At 47.3% G+C, this 24429-nt stretch overlaps 1 protein-coding gene across 2 annotated transcripts in view; it reads right to left on the minus strand.

Annotated features, from left to right (window-relative positions):
* Positions 1-16289: 16289 nt before the first annotated feature.
* Positions 16290-24429, minus strand: part of TM9SF4 (transmembrane 9 superfamily protein member 4) — a 65724-nt gene continuing 57584 nt past the window's right edge. For both annotated transcript variants that reach the window (XM_011979783.1, XM_011979784.1), the window contains exons 15-17: positions 23302-23421; positions 22058-22147; positions 16290-18234 (exon numbers count right to left, since the gene is read on the minus strand). In XM_011979783.1, coding sequence (XP_011835173.1) covers positions 18085-18234; positions 22058-22147; positions 23302-23421 — 360 coding nt within the window. In that variant the 3' untranslated portion in view covers positions 16290-18084. The remainder of the gene's footprint in view (positions 18235-22057; positions 22148-23301; positions 23422-24429) is intronic.

Raw genomic sequence — 24429 nt, forward strand, 5'->3', positions numbered from 1 at the left:
CCACGGTGGTCTGAGATCACAGCCTGCTACTAGCTTGTGAGGGTCTGTGCCATGCCCCAGCAATGCCTGGCCATCTCCTTTCCCATGAGTTTTGCCCAGGCAACCATCGCCCTGTTGCTCGCTCCCAGGTCTACAGGAACCCCCCTAGCTGCTTGTGGACCCAGGTGGGCCACCTGCCAATGCACAGGACAGCCCCTAATCCCCAGGAACTCTGCCAAACTGGCCTATCTGGGCATGTGAGTGAGGCAGGGGCAAGGACAGGATTGCCTCCTGAGCCCCAGTTACTGGACCCCACAGAATCCAGGTGCTCTGCCAGCCCCCCTGCCTCTACCTGTTAGGCTGCCAGGCTGTGGGTGCTGGGGAGGGGGGTCTTCCTGGTCCTGGGGCCTGTCTATCCATACCCAGATCTCACACCATTTTTTTCTTTAAATGATGGCTTAGAAACAAAAAATAACAACTGAAGAAAAAGATTTTTTCTTAAACTCAACAAGAAAGACTTTCGTGTTGAGTTTGCCTCTCTTCATCTCCAGAGAGGGAGGGCTTGCCCTGTAGACCGCCAGCATTCTCTCTTCCCCGATACCTTACCCACTTTAGCAAGGCCTAGAATCTTCCAAAGGGGACAGCCCAAGGCTGCTGAACAGAGAGACCAGGAAGTCCCCAGGGCGGGGATAGTTAATATTCCATTTTATGCTGTGTTCTTTTAGACTAACCCCAACTCTTTCTTACCCTTCCACCAAGTCTAAACCCCTCTAGGTACAAGAGCTAAGCTGCCCACCCCCCCTCCCCCTGCTTGCAGAGCTGTTTGTCTCCATTTCATTTTAGGGGAAGGGGTGGTGGTGACCATATGCAGGCCCCTTCCCATGGAAGGCCTTATCTTCTGTTCCCTAGGACCTGGGGAGGCCTTATCACAAAATAATGTGGAGGGTGCTTTTGGCAGGGAAGTACAAAAGGAGCCAGAGCCAGTTGAAAAGGCAGGATGACTGAGAGATGGTGGAAGGAGGAGAGCCCTTGATTTTGGTTAATAAATAGAGACAGGGTCTCACTATGTTGCCCAGGCTGATCTTGAACTCCTGGGCTTAAGCAATCTGTCCACCTTTGCCTCCCAAAGTGCTAAAATTACAGGTGTGAACCACTGTGCCTGTCCGATTTTTTTTTTCTTCAAGACAGGGTCTCACTCTGTTGCCCAGGCTGGAGTGCAGTGATGCAATCATAGCCTCGAACTCCTGGGCTCAAGTAATTCTCCCATCTCAGCCTCCCAAGTAGCTGGGACTACAGGTGTATGCCACTATGCCCAGCTTTTTTAAAAAAAAATTTTGTAGAGACAGGGTCTTGCTTTGTTGCCCAGGATGGTCTTAACTCCTGGGCTCAAGGGATCCTCCCACCTTGGCCTCCCAAAGTGCTGGGATTACAAGTGTGAGCCACCGTGCCCAGCCCTTGCTAACATTTTTGATTCACCAATACATTTTGTAAACTAGAAGAATAACAGAACACTGCAACTTGAAAGCTTTTCTCTCTTGGTCTGACCTTGTGTGTGTAGAAAGTTAATGTTGTAAGCTTTTCTTCTGCTGCTTTTAAGTAAGACCCTATGCATCCCCTCCTGTGTTTCAGCCCATTGGGGCATTATGCTGTAAAGGCCTGCTTGTTGCTTTTAGTTGAGAACTTTTGCAAGATTGTCAGTGTACATTTTTTATGCCACTTGGGAACTTATGTGACTATTCACAATTGTTGTCAGGTTGTTGGGGCCTTTACCATAACCTTGTACTTAGAAGCAGAGTTCCGGTTTTCTTGGACTTCAGACTGGAAGCTGTGACCATGTTCTGTAAGGATAACCTCCAGAAAGAATTCTGTGACCCTGATGGTCTTGATGATTTTGTGCCAGGTTGTAATTGACATCACTGTAACTGACAACGCTTCTTTTAAGCAGAGAAATATTCCTGAGGTGGCTTTGTCCAGTCACAAGGGGATCTGTGACACTTTTGTTTTCTATATGCATGATAAAAAATAAAAAATTGCCTGTCTGGGGGAAAAATAACTTAGATCATGTTACTTCCCCATCCAAAACTCTACACTGGTTAAAAATATGTATCTATAGTCCGGGCGCGGTGGCTCATGCCTGTAATCCAAGCACTTTGGGAGGCTGAGGCGGGTGGATCATGAGGTCACGAGTTCGAGACCAGCCTGGCCAACATAATGAAACCCCGTCCCTACTAAAAATAGAAAGATTTGCTGGGTATGGTATGGTGGCAGGTGCCTGTAATCCCAGCTACTCAGGAGGCTGAGGCAGGAGAATAGCTTGAACCTGGGAGGCAGAGGTTGCAGTAAGCTGAGACCACACCATTTGCCATTGTGCCCCAACCTGAGTGAAAGAGTGAGACTCCATCTCAAAAAAAAAAAAAATATATATATATATATATATATTCCTTATTGCAGGCAACAAAGCCCTGCATTTGCTGATCCCTCCCAGCGTCTCCCATCCACCTCCACTTTGCTCTCTCTGCTCCCCCCACACTGGCCTCTCTGCTGTTCTTTAAACACACTAAGCATGTTCCAGCCTCAGGATTTTAGCACTTGCTTTTTTCTCTCCCCTAGCTAGGATTTTCCTCCTGCAGATATTCTTATCTCATGGCTCCCTCAATTCATTCAGACCTCAAACGCCACTTCAGAGGCCTTCCCTGCCCAGCCTGTCCAAAATAAGCCTCTACCACTCCCTTCATGACTTTTTCCATGTCACTTGTAACTCTCTGAAATGATTTTTTTTTTTTTCTTTTTTGAGACAGGGTCTCATTCTGTCCCCCAGGCTGGAGGGCAGTGGTGCTATCTTGGCTCACTGCAGCCTCCGCCTCCTGGGTTCAAGCGATTCTCCTGCCTTAGCCTCCCTAGTAGCTGGGACTACAGGCGCCCGCCACCACATCTGGCTAATTTTTGTATTTTTAGTAGAAACAGGGTTTCACCACGTTGGCCAGGCTGGTCTCAAACTCCTGACCTCAAGTGATCCACCCGCCTCGGCCTCCCAAAGTGCTGGTATTATAGGTGTGAGCCACCGCACCTGGCCTCTCTGAAATGATCTTTTCTTACCTTCTTCCACCTCCTTTCACATGTGGCAGGAGAACAAGCACACATGTTTCTGCTGCTTTGCTTCCCCATAGTTTAGTGTCCAGTGTCTCAAAGATCACTGGTATGAGTGACTGACTTTATTCCAGCGTTCAGAATACTGTGCCGGGCTCTGACAAAGGCATGGTTCCTACCCAAAGGATTTCAGTTGGGTGGAGAAAGGTGTGGGTGGTGAAGGGTGACTGTTTAATTTGCCATCCAGCTGGAACATATCTGGGAGTGAAAGGGTCACGACTAATAATTACACCGGGGCAAGAGGTGTAACTGGTACCCAATGGTCATCCAAGGAGACAAAACCCAACTGCATCCAACGTGGCTTATAGTTCACCAGGTATGTGACGATGTGGGATCAGAGGGTGGGGACTTCTCTGAAGTTGGGTCACGAGCTAGGTGTTGAGGAATAGGCAGTAGTTTAGAAAGTGGAGCCAGAGAAGGGAATTCCTGGCAGAGCGAACAATGTGAGCGAAGGCACTGGATGGGCAAATGTGCGGCGTGGTTAATGTAGAGCATGTGCCGTGGGTTTGGCTGCTTGGGAGAGGCAAAGCTGATGGGTAGATTGAGGCCACTTTTTTTCTTTTATTTATCTTTTATTATTGTTTTCAAGAGCAATACCTGAAGAGGCCACTTTCTGAAACAGGAACTCTTGAATGCCAAGCCAAGGTATTATCCTGTGGATAGTGGGGTGGGGTATCAGGCGTGGTTCAGAGGTGGAGTGATCTCACAGGGCACGTCTGGAGGAGTGTCTGCAGTTATAGACCCCTAGTATCTTCAGTTTGAACCTTATCTGTCCATTTAGGCTACAGCTCTTCTAGGAAGTCCTCCATGATTGCCCCAGCCCACTACAGTCTTAGGACCAACTATCTTAGCACCAACTATAATAGGCATGAGATGACCATTCTGGCCCCTGCCCTCAGTGAGCTCCAGGGTCCAATGGTGCAGCTGAAGAACATTGATAATAATCACCAATGTTTCTTAAGCACCTACCATGCACCAGGGCTTTATGTGGGTGCAGCAGGCAGAGTGTGGCTCTCTAAGCCTGAGTCAGACCATGCCCTTCTGCTCCAAACCCAATGGCTGCAATATACAGAGGAAAAGCCAACATGCCCTGCCTGGCCTGCAAGACCCTCCTGATCTCACCTCCAGTCACCAATCTAACTTCATCTCCTATGCTTCTCCACCTCCAGACCACTTTCCAGCTCCAGCATCCTCTTTTTCTTTTTTTTGAGACAGAGTCTCACTCTGTTGCCCAAGCTGGAGTACAGTGGCACGATCAAGGCTCACTGCAGCCTCAACCTCCCACGGCTCAGGTGATCCTCCCACCTCAGCCTCCTGAGTAGCTGGAACTACAGGTGTGTGCCACCATGCCCAGCTAATTTTTGTGTTTTTTGTAGAGATGGAGTTTCACCATGTTGCCCAGGTTGGTCTTGAACTCCTGGGCTCAGGCGATCTGCCCACCTTGGCCTCCCAAAGTGCTAGGATTTCAGGTGTGAGCCACCATGCCCGGTCTACACCAGCCTCTTGCTAGTCTTCAAACCTGGCTGGAGACCTTGCTTCCTCTTCCCTCTGCCTAGACGTTGCTTCTCCAGGTGTTTGCATGGCCGGCTCCTGCCTTCATTAAGGTTTATCAGTTCAAACATTAGTTACGCCTCTTCAAGGGAAGCCTTCCCTGACCACCCTTTCTAAAACTCACCCTGTCACTCTCTGTCCCCTTTCTGTTGTAGCACTTAACAACCACCTGGTATATTATATATTCATTTTATTTATCTGCTTTTTTCTCTACACTCTTCGGGATTTTTTTTTTTTTTTTTTTTTGAGATGGAGTCTGGATCTGGTCACCCAGGTTGGAGTGCAGTGGCATAATCTCAGCTCACTGCAACCCCTCCTCCTGGGTTCAAGCGATTCTCGTGCCTCGGCCTCTTGTGTAGCTGGGATTACAGACATGCACCACCATACCTGGTAATTTTTGTATTTTTAGTAGAGATGGGGTTTCCCCATGTTGGCCAGGCTGGTCTCGAACTCCTGACCTCAGGTGATCTGCCCATCTCGGCCTCCCAAAGTGCTGGGATTATAGGTGTGAGCCACCTCACCCAGTAGGTCTTTGTTTTATTCACTGCTAAATCCCCTTTACCTAGAACAGCACCTGGCACAGGAAGTTCTTTGTGAAATGAATGAATGAATGCGTCACATCGTTGAGGTTCAGGAGGGTCTTCCTGGTGGGTGAGGCGACCACCTATGAAGGCATCAGATGCCTGCTGAAGGCCCTTCCAGGGCTTGTATCTCTAGGGATAGGAACTCTCTACTGCTCAAGGCAGTACCGCACTTTTCCAGGCAGTCTCAGAATTGAGGCAATAAATGTCCCAGGGCCCATTCCTGACCCCTACTACAGAGAGATGGCCATGTGACCTCCACATGCTCCAAACATGGAGGAACGAGGCCAGGGTACAGAGGGGGCTTCCTGCTCTGGCGTGGAAAGCGAACACAAGCCTTGGATTCCAGGGTTCTGCTCCCCTCTGTCTCAGGTGCCTGCCCTGTTCTGTTGGCTGGGAAGGAACTTTGGACAGGCTCTTTTCAATCGAGAAAAATCTGTCCCGAAACTATGGCAATTACTTGTAATCTGCAACTGCCTTGATTACAGCTTGGGGGACTTTGATATTTTCCTCCAAGGATACCATTTCAGCACAAAAATTCAAGGAAGTCCCCGGTGCTTGCTTGCTCTTGCCCAGCAGAACTAAACGTTGACTGGAGTCGGTGAACTTTGAGGCCTCCACCCACAGGCCCCACCATCAAAGCTGACTCAGGATCTTGGGACACAGGGCTGTAGTGCACCAGGCACCCGCTGGAAGGCTGATAGGCCTGTGCGGGGCTGCTCTTGCCACTTCCCCCTGCATGGCCTTGGGCATGTCTTTTCACAGCTATCAGCCCTTTTCTCATCCAAAGGAGAAAGTCAGAACTCCTTAGCAGGAGGTAAGAGTACCTTTAAGGTGCTCTCCTCCACATGCACCTCTAGCCCTCCAGGTGGCCAGCTCAGTGACAATGCTTTTGGTGGCATCTAACTGAACCGCTAATTAAGTCTTTTTTCCTTATATGAATATTCAGAGGGGAGCGAGACATTGGGGCTCTTTGATCCATCAGCTCAGTGATGCGTCCAGGTTCGGGCCTTTTCTGATCTGCCATCCTTCTTGTTAGTTCCATCCTCAGGTTGGTGCCACGATGGTGGCAGCAGCCCCAAGTGTCCACACTGGAGTATGGCAACTCCAGAGAAGGGAGACTGTGTCTTACCGTGACTCCTGTTATGATAGAGGAAGCCTTTCCAAGAAGCCACTGTAGATTTTCCTGGTCCTATACCTTACTGACTAGAACTGGGTCACATGCCCAGTCTTGAATTAGTTATTGGCAAGGGGGAGCAGGGTAGTGGTAGACCAAGCATTGATGGGGAATGGATGTCTGCTCCTAATGTCCAGTGCCTAGAGGCAAGCTAAGACCACTGTCTGTAGGTGCTCACAGTCACACTTTGGCTTTTCACCCCATGATGGCCCTCAGGGTTAGAGGGTGCTGACTTCTAGGCTAGCACAGGTCCAACTGCAAGGGTTCTGGAGCTAGAAAGTTCCTTAAGTTGAGCCAAGTCACTGCCAAACTAAGATTCCTAGGAGGCAGGCCCTTTAGACTCTCCTTTGGTGAGTGAGGAGGGATTGAGCACCTATTGTGTGAGTGTCTCTTTCACTTCAGAGAACTTGTCTGGGTGTGGTGGCTCACACCTGTAATCCCAGCATTTTGGGAGGCCAAGGCGGGCAGATCGCTTGAGTCTAGGAGTTTGAGACCAGCCTGGGCAACATTGTGAAACCCTGTCTCTACAAAAAACATAAAAATTAGCTGAGTGTGGCCGGGTGTGGTGGCTCACGCCTGTAATCCCAGCACTTTGGGAGGCCGAGGCAGGTGGATCATGAGGTCAGGAGATCGAGACCATCTGGCTAACACGGTGAAACCCTGACAAAACAAAAAAAAGCCGGGTGTGGTGGCAGGCACCTGTAGTCCCAGCTACTCAGGAGGCTGAGGCAGGAGAATGGTGTGAACCCGGGAGGCGGAACTTGCAGTGAGCTGAGATGGCGCCACTGCACTCCAGCCTGGGCAACAAGAGTGAAACTCTGTGTCAAAAAAAAAAAAAAAAAAATTCAGCTGAGTGTGGTCGTGGTAACCTGTAGTCCCAGCTACTCGGAGGCTGAGGTGGGAAGATCACTTGAACCTAGGAGGTGGAGGTTGGAGTGAGCTGAGATTGTGCCACTGCACTCTGACCTGGGCAACAGAGCAAGACCCTGTCTCAAAACAAAACAAAACAAAAAATCCCTCATACAGTTGTTCACAGAGGCCCTGTGATCTTACAGGTAAAAAAGGTGGTGCAGACCGGGCGCAGTGGCTCACGCCTGTAATCCCAGCACTTTAGGAGGCCAAAGTGGGAGGATCACCTGAAGTCAGGAGTTTGAGACCAGCCTGGCCAACTTGGTGAAACCCTGTCTCTACTAAAAATCCAAAAAAAATTAGCTGGGCATGGTGGCAGGTGCCTGTAATCCCAGCTACTCATGAGGCTGAGGCAGGAGAATCGCTTGAACCCAGGAGGTGGAGGTTGCAGTGAGCTGAGATGATGCCACTGCACTCCAGCCTGGGCAACAAGAGTGAAACTCTGTGTCAAAAAAAAAAAAAAAAAAAAAAGGCAGTGCAGAGACTTCTATTTCTAGGCAAGGTGGAGTAACAGGGATCAGATACATCTGCCCACCTGAAACCAAAGTAAAACTAGACAAAATACATGAAATAGTGGTTTTCAAGGCTCTGGGCGTTGAATGATAAAGGACAGAGATTCCAGACATGGGAAACAAAGGTGAGCCCTGTGATTGCCCCCAGCCTTGAGAGAGAGTTTTCAGGCTGCAACACAGGGATGGGGAATTAAAGTGGAGCCAGGGAACACCATGAGTTGAGGAGACGGCACTAAATGTCAGGGCAAGGTAACCAAAGTGTGTAGGACATTAGTGTGTAGCACAGAGTGCCAGAGAGGAGACAGCTGCCTAGAGAGAAACCCCTGGAGAGCTGTGGAGGCACCCCTGAAACCCCACAGGGTACTGATGAGCACATGTGTGTGAAGGACGCAAGGCCAAGGAAAGGCCCATCAGGAAGGATTTAGGGAACAGTGCCCGCTGCTCACTGGGTGGGGACTGTCTGTTCCCACCAGCCATGCCGAGTGTCGTGGGGTGTTGAGAGGACTCAGGAAGGCCTTGCCTCACTAATTGCAAATAATTAGTTTTAGAATGAGCACTGGTTGGATTTGCCTAAAAAATTCTTGTGTGAGCAAGACCCAAAAGGATTAAACCGTTTCCAAGTAACTCAAGTGTCCCAGAAGAAAGCCCAAGAGGATTTACAGATTACAAATACATCCAGCACCCAACAAGGTGAAACTCACAATGTCTGGCACCTGATCAAAGATTATCAGTCCTACAAAGTAGAAGGTAATGCAATCCATAATGAGGGAAATAAGCAAGCATAACCCACAACTGAAACCGATGTTAAAATGGGCAGGTAAGTGCAAGTTACCCTAATTTTATTCCATATGTTCAACAAATTAAATAAACCCTCATATATATGGTCAAAAGATTTTTGACAGGAGTGCCAAAACCATTCAATGGAAAAAGGACAGTCTTTTTAACAAATGGTGTTGGGAGAATGAATATCCACATGCAAAAGAATGAATTTGGACCATATACCATATACAAACATGAACTCAAAATGGATCAAAGACCTAAATTTAAGAGCTAAAACTGTAATATTGTTAGAAGAAGACATAGGAGAAAAGTTTCATTAACAGTGGATTTGGTGATGATCTTTTGGATATGACACCAACAGCACAGGCAACAAAAGAAAAAATAGATAAATTGGAATTCATCAAAATTAAACTTTTGGCTAGGCTTGGTGGTCCATGTCTACAGTTGCAGCTACTTGGGAGGCTGAGGTGGGAGGTTCACTTGAGCTCAGAAGTTTGAGGCTGCAGAGTGCAATCACTGCATCTGTGAACGGCCACTGTACTCCATTCTGGACAACACAGCAAGACCCTGTCTCTAAATACATTAACTAAACTTTTGTTCATAACAGGACACTATCAAGAGAGTAAAAAGGCAACCCACAGAATGGGAGAAAATATTTGCAAATCAGATACCTGATAATGGGTTTAATATACACAGTATACAAATAGCTTCTATAGCGCAACAAGAAAGCAACTCGATTAAAAGAATGGGCAAAGAACTTGATTAGACATTTATTCAAATATATACAAATAATAAGCAAACAAAAAGATGCTCAACATCACTAATAAGTAGATAAATGCAAATCAAAATCACAGTGAGATACCACTTCATCTACACTAGGATAGGTATTATAAAAAAAACCAAAAAAACAAAACAAAAACCAGAAAATAAGTATTGGCAAGGCTATGGAGAAATTGGAGCCTTTATGCATTGCTGATGGAAGTGTAAAATGGCATAGCCACTGTGGAAAACAATATGGCAGTTCCCCAAAAAATTAAAGAATCACCATATGATTCAACAATACCTGGGTATATACCCAAAAGAACTGAAATCAGGGGCTGAAATAGATATTTGTATACCAATGCAGCATTATTCACAATAGCAAAAAGGTGAAGGCAACCCGAATGTCCATTGATGGATGAATAAACAAAATATGACAGAAGATAATTTAACCTTATAAAAGGAATGAGGTTTTTTGTTGTTGTTGTTGTTTTTTATTGAGACGGAGTCTCGCTCTGTCCTCTACTGGCCAGGCTGGAGTGGAGTGCAGTGGCTTGATCTCAGCACACTGAAACCTCTGCCTCCTGGGTTCAAGTGATTCTTGTGCCTCAGCCTCCCAAGTAGCTGGGATTACAGGCGCATGCTACCATGCCTGGCTAATTTTTGTATTTTTGGTTGAGACCGGGTGGTCTCCGCCATGTTGGCCAGGCTGGTCTCGAACTCCTGACCTCAGGTGATCCAGTCGCCTTGGCCTCCCAAAATGCTAGGGTTACAGGTGTGAGCCACTGTGCCTGGCTGGAGTGAGATTCTGACACATGCTACAACATGGATCAACCTGGAAGACGTTATGTTAAGTAAAATAAGGCAGGCAAAAAGGGCAAATATTGTATGATTCCACTTATGTGAGGCACCTACAGTAGTCAAATTCAGAGACAAAAAGTAGAATGGTGGTTACCAGGGGTTGGGGGAGGGGAGAATGGAGAGTTAATGTGTAATGAGTATACAGTTTCCTTTTTTGTTTTAGACAGAGTCTTGCTCTGTTGCCCAGGCTGGAGTGCAGTGGTGTGATCTCGGTTCACTTGCAACCTCCGCCTCCCAGGGGTTCAAGTGATTCTCCTGCCTCAGCCTCCGGAGAAGCTGGGATTACAGGCACATGCCACAACACCCAGCTAATTTTTGTATTTTTACAGACACATGTCACCATGCCCAGCTCCTTTTATGGATTTTGCTTTTTGGTGTTAGACATCTTTGCTTAACTCAAGGTCACAGTGAATTTCTCCTGGGTTTTCTTTTTTTCTTTTTTGTTGTGGAAGAGTCTTGCTCTGTCGCACAGGCTGCAGCGCAATGGCATGATCATAGCTCACTGCAGTTATCATCAAGGATCAAGTGATCAAGTGATCAAGGATCAAGATGGGGTTTCACCGTGTTTGCCAGGCTGGTCTCGAACTCCTGATCTCAGTTGATCTGCCTGCCTCGGCCTCCCAAAGTGCTGGGAAAATTCTCTACCGAAAATACAAAAAATTAGCCAGGCATGGTGGCAGGCGCCTGTAATCCCAGCTACTTGGGAGTCTGAGGCAGGAGAATGGCGTGAACCTGGGAGGCGGAGCTTGCAGTGAGCTGAGATCGCGCCACTGCACTCCAGCCTGGGCAACAGAGCGAGACTCCGTCTCAAATAAATAAATAAATAGAGACATTCAAGCCAGGTGCAGTTTGGCTTGAGCCTGTAATCCCAGCTACTTGGGAGGCTGAGGCAAAACGATTGCTTGAGCCCAGGGATTTGAGATCAGCCTGGGCAACAAGGTGAGACACTGTCTCTACAAAAAAAGAAAAAAAAAATTTGCCAGGCGTGGTGGTGCATGCCTGTGGTTCCAGGTATTTAGGAGGCTGAGGTGGGAGGATCACTTGATCCTTGATCATGACTGCAGTGAGCTATGATCATGCCACTGCGCTGCAGCCTGTGCGACAGAGCAAGACTCTTCCACAACAAAAAAGAAAAAAGGAAAACCCAGGAGAAATTCACTGTGACCTTGAGTTAAGCAAAGATGTCTAACACCAAAAAGCAAAATCCATAAAAGGAGCTGGGCATGGTGACATGTGTCTGTAATCCCAGCTACCCAGGAGGCTGAGGCCAGAGGATCGCTTGAGCCCAGGAGTTTGAGACCACCAGCCTGGGCAACATAGTGAAACCCCTGTTTCAAAAATCAAACAAACCAAAAATTCAAAAAGAACAAATTAAATTATTTACTTAAACTGTTTAATTGAATTGTTTACAATTTGAACTTCATCAAAATAAAAAACCTGTGCTCTTCAAAAGACACAGATTTCAATGCAAACGCAAGCCATACACAGACTAAGAGAAAAATCTTTGCAAAGCATTTATCCGATAAAAGTCTTGTCTGCAGAATACATAAATAACTCTCAAAACTTGACAATGACCCCAAACCTAATATAAATGAACAAAAATTTGAATATCTACTTCACCAAAGAAGATATATTTGTCACCAACAATAACAAGCACATGAAAAGATGTGCAACATGTCATTAGGGAAATAGAAATTAAATTATGAGATGTTATATACCTGCAAGAATGGCTAAAATTAAAAATATTAACCATACCAAGCGTTATTAGGATATAAAGGAACTGGAACTCTTGTATACTGCTGATGGTAAAACGATACACCCACCTTAGAAAAGAGCATGGCAGTTTAGGTTAAACATACACCTGACTTCCTCTGAAGCCTGGCATTTGGTCGGTGGGGACCCATGCGGGTTCAACATGCATATGGAGAAGTGTTATTTCGGTTCGGGGCCCATCTACCCTGGCCACGGCATGATGTCTGTCTGCAACGATTGCAAGGTGTTCAGATTTTAATTCATTTAAATTTGAAAAACGTAGACATGAACTTATCAAATACCGGCGAGAGCTATGGAATAAAACTATTGATGCAATGAAGACAGTTGAAGAGATCAAACAGAAACGCCAAGCTAAATTTATAATGAACAGACTGAAGAAAAATAAAGAGCTACGGAAGTTCAGGATATCAAAGGAGTCAAGCAAAACATCCATCTTATCCGAGCCCCTCTTGCAGCCAAAGGGAAGGAGTTGGAAGAGAAAATGGTACAGAGGTTACAACAGGATGTGGACATGGACAAATCTGTAACCATTTCTTTACATACATTTGAAAATGTCCTTTGGAGACTTGGAACTACTGAACTTTTTTTTTTTTTTTTTTTTAACATAAGGTTGCTTAAATGAAAAGTGATTAAAATATATCTTTCCTACATTGCTATCTACTTTAAAACATCAGATATTACAGATATTAGATTGTATCTCAGTGTTAAATCCTGATAGATGTACATATGTAAATCATGAAAATTCTACTTATAACTATAGAAGTGAATGGTGGACGTAAAATGGTTATGCCGTTTGGCTAATGGCATTAGGCAGCATTTGTGTAAAAACTAATGGCAAAAATTCATGGCTAGCGATGTATAAAATAAAATATTCTTTGAAGTAAGATATTCCCTTTATTAATGTTATAGAAGGGGAGATACAGCAAGGAACTAACAATTTGTATGACAGCATCAAGTATTATTTTAAGTACTTCCTGTTTTGATTTATTTGCATCTTAGAAGAGCATAATGGCATTGTTTGATGACACCTAATTATGTCGGACTGTTTTAACCTAGTTTAACCCTTCTGATAGGGAGTTGTGGATGCTGGGTATGAGAACTGAATAATCTTTGCCTGGAATGACATTACACTCTAGGATTTCCACTTTGGAGAATAGTCAGTTCTAACTTGTGATTCCTGGTAGAACAAACTTTATTTTTCTAGCCTAGCAATGATCTACAAACAGAGGAATCCCAGTGCCTTTAAAAATTTATTATGTGGTTTTCTTTTAAGAAGCTCCTAATTGTTTTTGGAGAGTAGAATTTATGGGTGTAACATCTGTTCATTATTTGCACATAAAATAAAACCATTTTAAAAGTAAAAAAAAAAAAAAAAAAGTCCAAAACCATACACCTACCATATGATACAGCTATTGACGCTTCACTTGCTCATAGCAACTTTATTTGTAAGAGCCCAAATTGAAACAACCCAAATGTCCATCAACAGATGAGTGGATAAACAAATTCCATACAATGGAATAAAAAAGAAATGGACTATAGTCACACATAAGAACATGGATGAATCACTAAGTATGCTGAATGAAAAAGTCAGACAGGCTGAGCATGGTGGCTCACGCCTGTAATCCCAGCACTTTAGGAGGCCGAGGTGGGCAGATCACCTGAGGTCGGGAGTTTGAGACCAGCCTGGCCAACATGGTGAAACCCCGCCTCTACTAAAAATACAAAAATTAGCCAGACATGGTGGCGGATGCCTGTAGTCCCAGCTACTTGGGAGGCTGAGGTAGGAGAATGGTGTGAACCCGGAGGGCGGAGCTTGCAGTGAGCTGAGATTGCGCCACTGTATTCCAGCGTGGGCGACAGAGTGGGACTCTGTCTCAAAAAATATATATATACACACACATATATATAAATAAAATATATACGTAATAAATATATATAATGTACAAAATATATATACACACATATATACACACATATATATATAGCATAATATATCGTGTATGATTCTCCTTATATAAAGCTCTGGGAGATGCAAATTAATCCATAGTGACAGAAAGATCAGCGGCTTATTGGCGATGGTGTCTTAGTCTGTTTTGTGTTGCTATAAAGGAATACCTGAGGCTGGGTAATTTATAAAGAAAAAGAACGTTTACTTGGCTCATGAGTTTTTTTTGTTTTTGTTTTTGTTTTTGAGACAGAGTCTTGCTCCGTAGGCTAGGCTGGAATGCAGTGGCACAATCTCGGCTCACTGCAACCTCTGTCTCCTGGGTTCAGCCTCCCAAGTAGCTAGGATTGCATGCGTGTGCCACGATGCCCGGCTAATTTTTGTATTTTTAGTAGAGACAGGGTTTTACCATGTTGGCCAGGCTGGTCTCTAACTCCCGACTTAAGGTAATCTGCCCACCTCAGCCTCCCAAAGTGCTGGGATTACAGGCATGAGCCACCACGCCCGGCCAGCTCATGAGTTTTAAAAAATGTTTTAAAATTTGTTTTTAGAGATGAGGTCTTGCTTTGTGGCCCAGGCTGAACTTCTCCTGGCCTCAAGTGATCCTCCTGTTTCAGCCTCCCAGAGTGTTGGGCTTACAGACATGAGCCACTGTGCCCAGTCTGGCTCATGATTCTGATGGCTGGAAAGTTCAAGATTGGGCATTTGCTTCTGGTGAGTTCCTTCTGCTCATGGTGGAAGGTGGAGAGCTGGCTGGCATGTGCAGAGATAACAAGGGGAGAGGAGAAGTAGGGGTTGCAGGGAGGTGCCAGGCTCTTTTTAACAACCAGCTTTCTTAGGAGCTAAGAGAGAACACCTCCTCTGCTCCCACCTCCCTCAGTGCACTAATCTATTCATGAGGAATCTGCTCCCATGACCCAAACACTTCTCATTAGGCTCCACCTCCAACACTGGGGATGAAATTTCGACATGAGGTTTAGAGGGGACAAGCATGATGGTGAGAGGCTAGAGGGCAGGATTATAAAAAAGGGCATGAGGAAACCTGAGTATGCTCACTATCGAGATTGTGGTGATAATTTCATGGGTGTATGTATGAAAACTTATCAAGCTGTGCAGTTCATTTTACATCAATTACATACAATTTTACACACACGCACAGCCCTTTCCAAAGGCGGCTATAGTAGAGAGGTTGGAAGGACAGATTCAGAAGTCTGGCTGTCCCAGGTGAACGCTACTCCATCCCTCATGGGTGCCTCTGCGACCACCTCTGTAAAACGGGGCTAATAACAGAACCTGCCTCAGAGGCAGGTTGTTATCTTGTAACATATCCAAGATTAAATGGGCTAACTCATGGAAAGTGTTTGGAACATCAGAACACAGGAAGTACTCCATAAATAGTAACAAGCACCTTCCCATTGCAGATGAGGAACTGAGGCTTAGGGTTAGAGAGGGTGGGAGGTAACAGGCCACTGTTTTGGTCTGCTTCACATCCCTTACCATGGGAAATGGTTCTTTCCTCATCAACCATTCCAAGTAATCCTGGTGGGGCTGAAATTTGCTATATCCAACACCGTCAGGAAAAGTGGCCCCAGATCATACTCCATCGCCCTGGATATAGTGATTGGTGCAAGACATGCAAATAATAATCCAAGCTGGGCCAATCAGAAATGTTTCCTGAAACTTCTCTATATAGAATAAACTGAAGTGGAAGGGACATCTTCCCCTACCCCAACCCCCTGGCATACCCAAGTGGATCATGTAAGCCTGGAGTGATTGACATCCTGCCCTCCCTGCCTCACCCATCAGGAGGAAGACTGTGGATAACAGGACAGAGGGAGGCCGGAGAGGAGCACAGTGGAAAAGGCGAAAGAGCCCTAAGGCTATCCTTTGAGCCCCTGGATCCAGTCAGACCTGAAGCAAAATCAACAAAATCCTTGACGACTTAATCAATTCATTTTTGGACTAAAACCAGTTTGACCGACATTTCTATTGCTTGCAATTGAAGAACTAGGTTTTGTAGAGTGAGATAAGCTGACAGTAAAACACTGAAGCTGGGAATCCAAAACCAGATCTCACTGCTACCAAAACACACTTGACTGCCATTTCCCGCTTGTGGGATCAGAAGAGCAAACGACTGCAATTTAGTATGGAGGGGCTAGGCAATGGACTTGTATCAGGCAGGGAACAGCAGCGGCTTGAGCCCTGGAGGAGTCTGACATGAGACTGAGCTTCGGGGGAAACTATGCAACTAAACCCACTCGGGGAAGGTGTCTCACCTCAGACCTCCAACCCCTGCATGAGACTCAAGACCAAACAGTAGGACAATGGCATATTTATTTACAATTGGACCAAAAAAAGGGATACAGGCATTTTTTTAATTAAAAATAATAATGATGATGATTTAAAAAGTCAGAAAAATTGATGATCTTTGAACCCTTTATGAGGTGTCCATTTCCCATTCCCCCTAAAAAGAGAATCTCTTAGGGAAAAAGAAAAAAAAATCCAAGATTTGAATGAACAAAAGACTCCAATATCGCTCTCTACTGCTTGGGTTCCCTTTTCTCCAACCTGATGCTTGGTGGATGCCGCAGTCACTGTGAGGCAAGATTGAGAACTTCACTGGTTTGATGGGTGAGGCTGGTAGGGCTACCGGGAGAATGTGGGGCAGTGAGGGAGGGCGTCTTCCTAGCATCACCAGCATCCTGAGCTTTGTCTTGTGTTGGGAGCCCCACAAGGGCTGCTGCAAGGGTTAGCAGCTGCTACTTGAACCCTAATCCCTGGGTGGATTTGGTCTCTTGTAACTTAAGAGCAAATGTTTGTGATGACATGCACAGGTGGGCAGAGGTTAAGAACAGGGGTCTATGGAGGAGCCAGGCCAGCCATGTGAGCCCCTTCTTTCTAAGTTGGCTTCTTGTCCATTCCTGGGGATTGGGGAAAGAACGACAGAACTTACCTTCCATCTTCCTTCTCACAAGCAGTGTTTTGGGTGTCCCCAAAACGAGGAGGCAAGAACTCAGGTGTCGGGTGGAGGGGATGGGGCTGGCTAAAGAAGTGAGTATGACCCCGGAGGCCAGAGAGGGCAGGGAGAGAATGCCTGGCCACTTCAAGAGGGGATCTGTGATCTCTGGGCCTCCCTGTCCTGCCTGAAGTTGGCCCACTGCCAGCACACCTTGGAGAGTGGTACCTCCTGGGGAGAGGGCCGGGGAGCGATCCCGAGGGGTAAGGACCCTAGCGGCCTTGGCCATCCCTTCCCAGACACAGACAAGTGGATGCTTGGCTTGGGAAATACTTGGCCCCAGGTCCAGGGTTTCTTGGCACAAAAACAGTTCACTGCAAGTCTCTTCTCTTCCTCCTTGTTGGTCCAGCAAACTCCGGCTGCTCTGAATAGGGGTGATTCCTGCTGTCTGGGGAACCTGGCCCCCAGTACTTCCAGGGGATTTTCTTGTAGCAACTAAGACTTGGGTTTGCTCCTGGTGAAAAGATGACCCCGAGGCCTGGCTGGAAACCCTGCCTTGGGCAGCCCTGGAGGAGGCTGGGGAGAAGAGGGAAAGAGAGGTCTGGCAGAGGTTGGCTGGCACTGAGGGTGCTGTCCAGGCTGGAGCTGTGCTTTGTCGTGGCCTCCGTGGTGAGGATGGGCAGGGGGAGGCTCGGAACCTCACTGAGGCTCTGGCATGTCCTCTTCCAGTTAGTCGCAGGGTGGCCAACAGCCCTGAGGAACTGAGGTGGAGACAGTGACCAAAACCCTTATCTCGGTGGATTTATCCATCCTGGATCCATTTGTTAAAACAAAGAAGAAAAAAAAAAATCCAAACCAGAAATACACCTGAATAAACAGGTCAGAGAGTTCCTGTTGGAGGGAACTTTCTTAGCACTGAAGAAAAAGCAACCCACAAAAAACTCATCCCCCACAGAACTGGAATAAGATGAAGAAAAATGCAAGATTATCTACAGGCCCTCCCGCCCCCTATGCAGCCCCAGGATCCAGGAACACTGTGCCAGGAGTTACATTCCAAACGAGCAGGAGTTATTTTATTTTGCGTGCCTGCAGTCCCCCACGCAGGGTGGCTTCCTGTCCGAGGATGGAGCGGGCCTGGCCGTGGTCCACTCCAATCAGTCTATCTTCACGGCAGCATAGATCTTGCGAACAAACATGTAGGCTGCATAGAAGCCGATGGTGCCCGTGAGCAGCCAGAAGGACAAGACCATGAGGGCCGTGTAGCCAAAGTAGAGGAGAGAGGGGATGAACTCCACGATGTCTAGCTGCGGCCGCGAGCAGAAAGAAGACAGGGTGCGTGCTTAGTGCCAGGCTGCATGGCAAACTGGGGCCCCACCCTCACTGATATCATGGGGAAACTGAGGCCTGGCCAGGGGAAGGGGTGTGCTCCAGTGGGTGGCAAGGGGCAGGCAGGGCTCCTGGGCACAGCTCTGCTTCATCTGGACCAGGCCTGTGTATTGCCCTAATGCACACAGCCTCAGGGGCCAGGGTCAGAATGCCACAAGAGGAATGGCCATAGCTGTGCCCTTCCTGGTCCCCCACAGTCCCTGGATCAGTATGGCAACACTCCTGGATGGCTGGAGCAGCAGTCAGAGTGGGTGGGGCAGTGGAAGGGAGGGGTGTCCAGGATGCCCAGCTGATGGGTGACCAGGAGCCCCATCAGTCCGCCTCAGCCTTCATTCATTCCTCTCTTCCCCAGAATGCTTGTCACTTCTGTTAGCATCTCACAGAGATTTTGATCTTGGAGCATTTTGGACTCCTTTTTAACTGGGATAGAGTTTAGAGGCTGGGCGGAGATGCTGGGGATCTGTGTTGTGTTATTTACAAATGGAACTAATGTGGAACCTTGGTATCAAGATATGCCCAGGGCCTGAGTAGGGCCTGTCCCAGGACTCACAGGCAGACACATGGTCACGGAATGCCAGCAGCCCAGAAGAAAACAGTAAAGAAACAAAGAAAACAATATAGGTCACCATTTGAAGCCCTCTCCTAAGCCTATGGGGTGAAGGCCATGTTTTCAGACTCAGCCCTGCAACTCTCCCTCTACCCCTTTGCTTTAAAGGGACAGGATCTCCCTCTGTTACCCAGACTAGAGTACAGTGGCATGATCACAGCTCACTACAGCCTCACCCTCCTGGGCTCAAGGGATCCTCGTGCATCAGCCTCCCAAGTAGCTCAGACTATAGGTGTGTGCCACCACACCCAGCTAATTTTTATTTTTTCTAGAGATAGTGTCTTGCTCTATTGCCCAGGCTGGTCTCAGACACTTGGCCTTAAGTAATCCTTCCACCTTGGCCTCTGAAAGCACTGGGATTATAGGTGTGAACCACACACACCCAGCCTCCATCTCTTCTTATATGCATTCTTGTGGCTGGAGGTGGGGAGAGGAGTGGGGGAGGGACAAGGAGCAGAACAGTGGTAAAAGGAGGTAAGGGATGAGGCAAAGAGGCAGAGACGGAAAGTTCCTCATTTTATACATAAGGCACCAGGGCTGGAGGAAGAGATGTTTTGAGTAGAGCAAGAAGACTGGAGCAGAAGGGAGGAAGAACAAGAGGCTGTGATGTGATCTCTAGTTTTTGTCTAACCGTGTTCCTTGTCTTCCATCTTCCAGATGTTTTGAGGAACACACTCAAAATACCTGGTCCCGTTGGGGCCATCAATCCTAGCACAAAATAAGCCGGCTGCGGTGGCTCACGCCTGTAATCCCAGCACTTTGGGAGGCTGAGGCAGACGGATCACATGAGGTCAAGAGTTTGAGACCAGCCTTGCCAACATAGAGAAACCCTGTCTCTGCTAAAAATACAAAATTAGCCAGGTGTGGTGGTGTGCACCTGTAACCCCAGCTACTCAGGAGGCTGAGGCAGGAGAATTGCTTGAACTTGGGAGGCGGAGGCTGCAGTGAGCCAAGATCGCACCACTGCACTCTAGCCTTGGCAACACAGCGAGTCTCCATCTCAAAAAAAAAAATCCTAGCACAAGACCTAAGCCAGTCTGCCCGAATATGTTATGCTATTGGACCTGGAAAACAGTGAGCACTGGGCATGTCACCCGAGCAGAGCAGCAAGAGTATTCACTGGCTGACGTATGATAGTAGAGGAAAGATAGTCTTTTAGCTCTAGGGCTGCAAAGCTGGAAAGAGTAGACTCTAGGGCTGCCACTGGCCATCTTTCTACTTTGTGAAAAGATCTTGCCTGTAGACTGAGGTCAAAAAAAGATACACAGGGCTAAGGTGTGGGCACAGAGCCCTGGTATGTATGTGTGCGTATTTTTATTTCTATTTTATTTTGAGATGGAGTCTTGCTCTGTCATCCAGGCTAGAGTGCAGTGGCACGATCTCGGCTCTACAACCTTCGCCTCCAGGGTTCAAGCGATTCCCCTGCCTCAGCCTCCTGAGTAGCTGGGACTACAGGCGTGAACCACCACACCTGGCTAATTTTTTGTATTTCAGTAGAGATGGGGTTTCACCATGTTGGCCAGGATGGTCTCGATCTCCTGACCTCGTGATCCACCTGCCTCGACCTCCCAAAGTGCTGGGATTGAGCCCTGATATTTTTGAGACCCTGGATCTAAGTATGGTTGAGGCTAGAACTCCAATTTCTTAGTCTTTCCAGTTATATCAGCAAATACATTCTTTTTGAATAGTTTTAGTCACTTGCCACTTATGAGAGTTCTGATTAATATGGGCTATAGAAGAGGGAGATTAGATTTGTTCTAGATGATCCCAGAATTAAGACTAAGGTCTAAAGATGGAAGTCACAGCAAGGGAGACTGCAGTGTGAATCAAGACCTTGATAATGATAGGAGCTGTCCAGAAAGAATGGGAGTGTTAGGAGGGAGTGTCTTCTCTGTTGCTGGATGTAGGCGAGCAGGGGTCTGCAATCTTTTACTTAAAGGGCCAGATTGTATTTTAGTTTCTGCAGGCCATATGGTCCCTGTCGCAACTACTCAACTCTGCCACTGTAGTGTGAAAGCAGCCATGGACAGTATGTTAATGAATGACCATGGCTGTGTTCCAATAAAAATTTACAGAAACATGGGGGCTGCAGTTTGCTGACCCCTGAGCTGGAGAATCATCTGTTGAGACTGTTAGAGAAGAGGGGCACAGTCACCAGACTGGAGGCAGGGGTGCAGCACCACACTAAATGATCCTTCTAGTCTTTTCCAACTTGATTGTTTTTGGGAAATGGCATTCCCAGCTTCGATCAACTGACCTGCAAATAACGCCTGGCTGCCGCAGAGGACTGCTTGCTTCTGGGCTCTGGAGACCCAAAGTACAGCAGGTGAGAGTAAGTCTTGAGTGTTAGTTCTGGAGGTGAGGGGCCCAACAGGGCTCCTCCAAATTCCTCTCAATGGCTCATCTGGTTTGTGTATCATGTATGAATCTAGTAAAAATGTCGTGGGGACATCTGTATTCTTGCCCATGCCTCTCTCTGGGGACAATGGGCTCTGTGAGTTGCCGTAGTCAGGTAAGCCTGGCTCCCTCTTATTATTGGGCCACACATTACCTCTGTTGGGTCACAGAGCAAGGAGGGCTCCAAGATGCCTGCGAAAAACTTTCCCATCCTCTCCTTACTCTGCAGGATTGAACAGTACTTGTGTGAAGAAGAGGACACCTGCAGAGCCAGGACGCCTGCAGCCCTAAATTTGGGTTCTACTATTTAGGCTATTTCAGCATTTTGTGCTTTTATCTTTATTAACTCCTTTCTACTTTTCTTCTTTCATGTTACTCTCATATTTTCCTTTCTCTCAAAGTGTTATTAGTCCCTCTTATTTCCTGTGAAGAGCCCTGCAGGTGACATACTGCTTTCAAGTCCTGCTTTGGCCATGGCTATACTTCGTAAGTTTCACAAGTATTATTCACATTGTCACGTATCCTGATGGCCTTTGTCTCCCAAACATACAGAATACAGATTCTTTCTTTCCTACTAAGATCCATCTTCTAGAGCAGGAACAGTTCTAGGTGGCTTTGGTCCTCTCCATTCTGGATGGAAAAGGAAGATTCAGGCACTTGGGTTTTTCTCCCAGAATCCTCCTCCTGACCTTCCTACCCTACGAGGACTAAGAGGACCTCCTCAAGGAGGGCAGTACCTTGTTAACGAAATAAAAGATGGCATAAACCAGGACGTAGAATGCAGAGCCCCCGGAGACTAGGAAATTTCTCCACCACCAGCGGTAATCCTGAGGAGGAAACAGAGGAAGGTCAGTGTTGTCCTGGGGCAGAACCCCTTCCTACCAATTTCACAGTTGCTTGAGGGGCTGAAGACTCTGGTAAGAGCAGTAACATATAGGGTGATGGAAACGTTTCACAGTTTGACTGTGATGGTGGTTCCACAACTGTATGCATTTCTAAAAACCACAGAATTGTGGACAAAGAAGGGTGAACTTTACTGTTTATACCTCATTAAAAAAAAAAATCAACAAAAAAGTAATTAACATTTCTCGAGCAAATGCTTAGCATGTGGCAGGCCCTATTTTTTTTTTTTTTTTTTTTAAGACGGAGTCTCACTCTGTTGCCCAGGATGGAGTACAGTCGTGCGGTCTTGGCTCACTGCAACCTCCACCTCCTGGGTTCAGGCGATTCTCCTGCCTCAGCCTCCCAAGTAGCTGGGACTACAGGCACATGCCACCACACCCAGATAATTTTTTGTATTTTTAGTAGAGATGGGGTTTCACCGTGTTAGCGAGGATGGTCTCGATCTTCTGACCTTGTGATCCACCCACCTCAGCCTCTCAAAGTGCTGGGATTACCGGCGTGAGCTACAGCGTCTGGCTGGCCAGCACCATTTTAAGTGCTATAGATGAATCCACTCACTTAATCCTGAGAGCAGCCTCCAAGGTAGGTCCTCTCACTCACCCCATCATATGGAGGAGGAATGGATGGCACGAAGTTAAGCAACCTGCCCAAGACCCAGAGCTACTCATGGAGGAGACAGGGTCCCAGCCCAAACTGTTCATCCCAAACCCTGGCTTCACCTACTCTGCCAATGGCTAGTCCCCAGAGGGAGGACAGGCCACCCAGTGTGCATCAGCCTGTTGGAGAAACTACTACTGGAGTGGACCTGGCATTGGCAAATCTACTGTCCTCTCATCTAGCTGTGGTGAGTACCCCACACAACCACACAACTAAGCTGGAAGGTATCTCATTAGCCCCAGGGTACAGTTAAATACATGGAGGCTGGGAGAGGCACAGCAATGTACTGGCCCAAGAGCTCAGAACCAGAAGCAAGGGCCACATGAAGAGCCCGGACCCAGCCTCTCCACAGAGCCTCACCAACCCGTTCAATGCTGGATCCAGTTCTCCCTCCCCCGCCTCCTGGCCCTGCTCTCCTCACCTCTGCACACAGCTGGAAGTACACCATGACGATGCTGATTTGTGAACAGGATACCACCAGGATGATGAAAACAAGGAACAGGAAGCCAAAGAGGTAATAGAACTGATTCTCCCAGATAGCCTGCGGACACACAGTGGGGCTTCAGCTGGCTTGCCTACCCTGCACCCCTTCCCCTGGCACACCAACCTGTCACAAGGGCAGGAGTGGACACATCATCGTGACACTATCAGGGCCTGTGGGCCTGGCATGTGGCTCTGGCCCCTCCTCCCCAGAGCAGGGGGTGAGCCACGCTGTCCTTAGGGAGGGGCCGGGGCTTGACTGACCCTGCTCTGGGTGGACCCCAGCGTGAACTCAGCAGCTTGTAGAAAATAATGATTCGTATCCAAAGCAAAATTATAGAGCAGCCACCACCACTCGAGCAGCTTACCAAGCGCTAGGCCTTGTGCCACATGCCTCATATGCAGTTACTACATGTGTGTGTCTACGAAAGCTTGGCCTGGTAGAGCTAAGAAAGTCAAGGATCAGAGAAGCTGGTAACTGGCCCAGAGCCCCACAGATGAAACAGAGGGGGCCTCCCTGGGGAGCACGCATGGGCTTTGGCACTACGGGCAGCCAACACCTCCTCTGACCCTTCTCCCAGGCAAACCTGTGTGGGTGAGGTAGTCTCAGCAGGGAGGGGCTGGGCCACTACTCTGGAATAGCAGATACATGTCCGGTACTGACTTGCTACAAGGTACCATCTGGGCTGGGCCCCGAGCTGGGTCAGCCACACTTACATGGCTCTGAAAGGCCTTCCTACCAACTTTCACCTTGGCACTCTTTGGGAAGAGTCATCATCACCACTACAACAGCATTTCCTGAAGTCAAGCACTTTTACAATGACTTATTCCAACTTCACAATGACCCTGACAAGCAGGAATCCTTCTGTCCACCCTCCTAGGAACTATGAGTAACACAGAGAGGTAAAGACGTACAAGGACCCAGAAACGAAAGCAGGTGCAATGATGCTATCGGTCATGGTGGTGAACGACTAAAATACTACTGAGGCAGCTTCTATTTACCAAGCCCTGCTTTGCACACACCAGGCACCCCCCCCACACCGCATGTCTCATTTAACATTTTTTTTTT

Source organism: Mandrillus leucophaeus, unplaced genomic scaffold, assembly GCF_000951045.1.
Source record: "Mandrillus leucophaeus isolate KB7577 unplaced genomic scaffold, Mleu.le_1.0 Scaffold206, whole genome shotgun sequence".
In the NCBI taxonomy this organism is placed as follows: Eukaryota; Metazoa; Chordata; class Mammalia; order Primates; family Cercopithecidae; genus Mandrillus; species Mandrillus leucophaeus.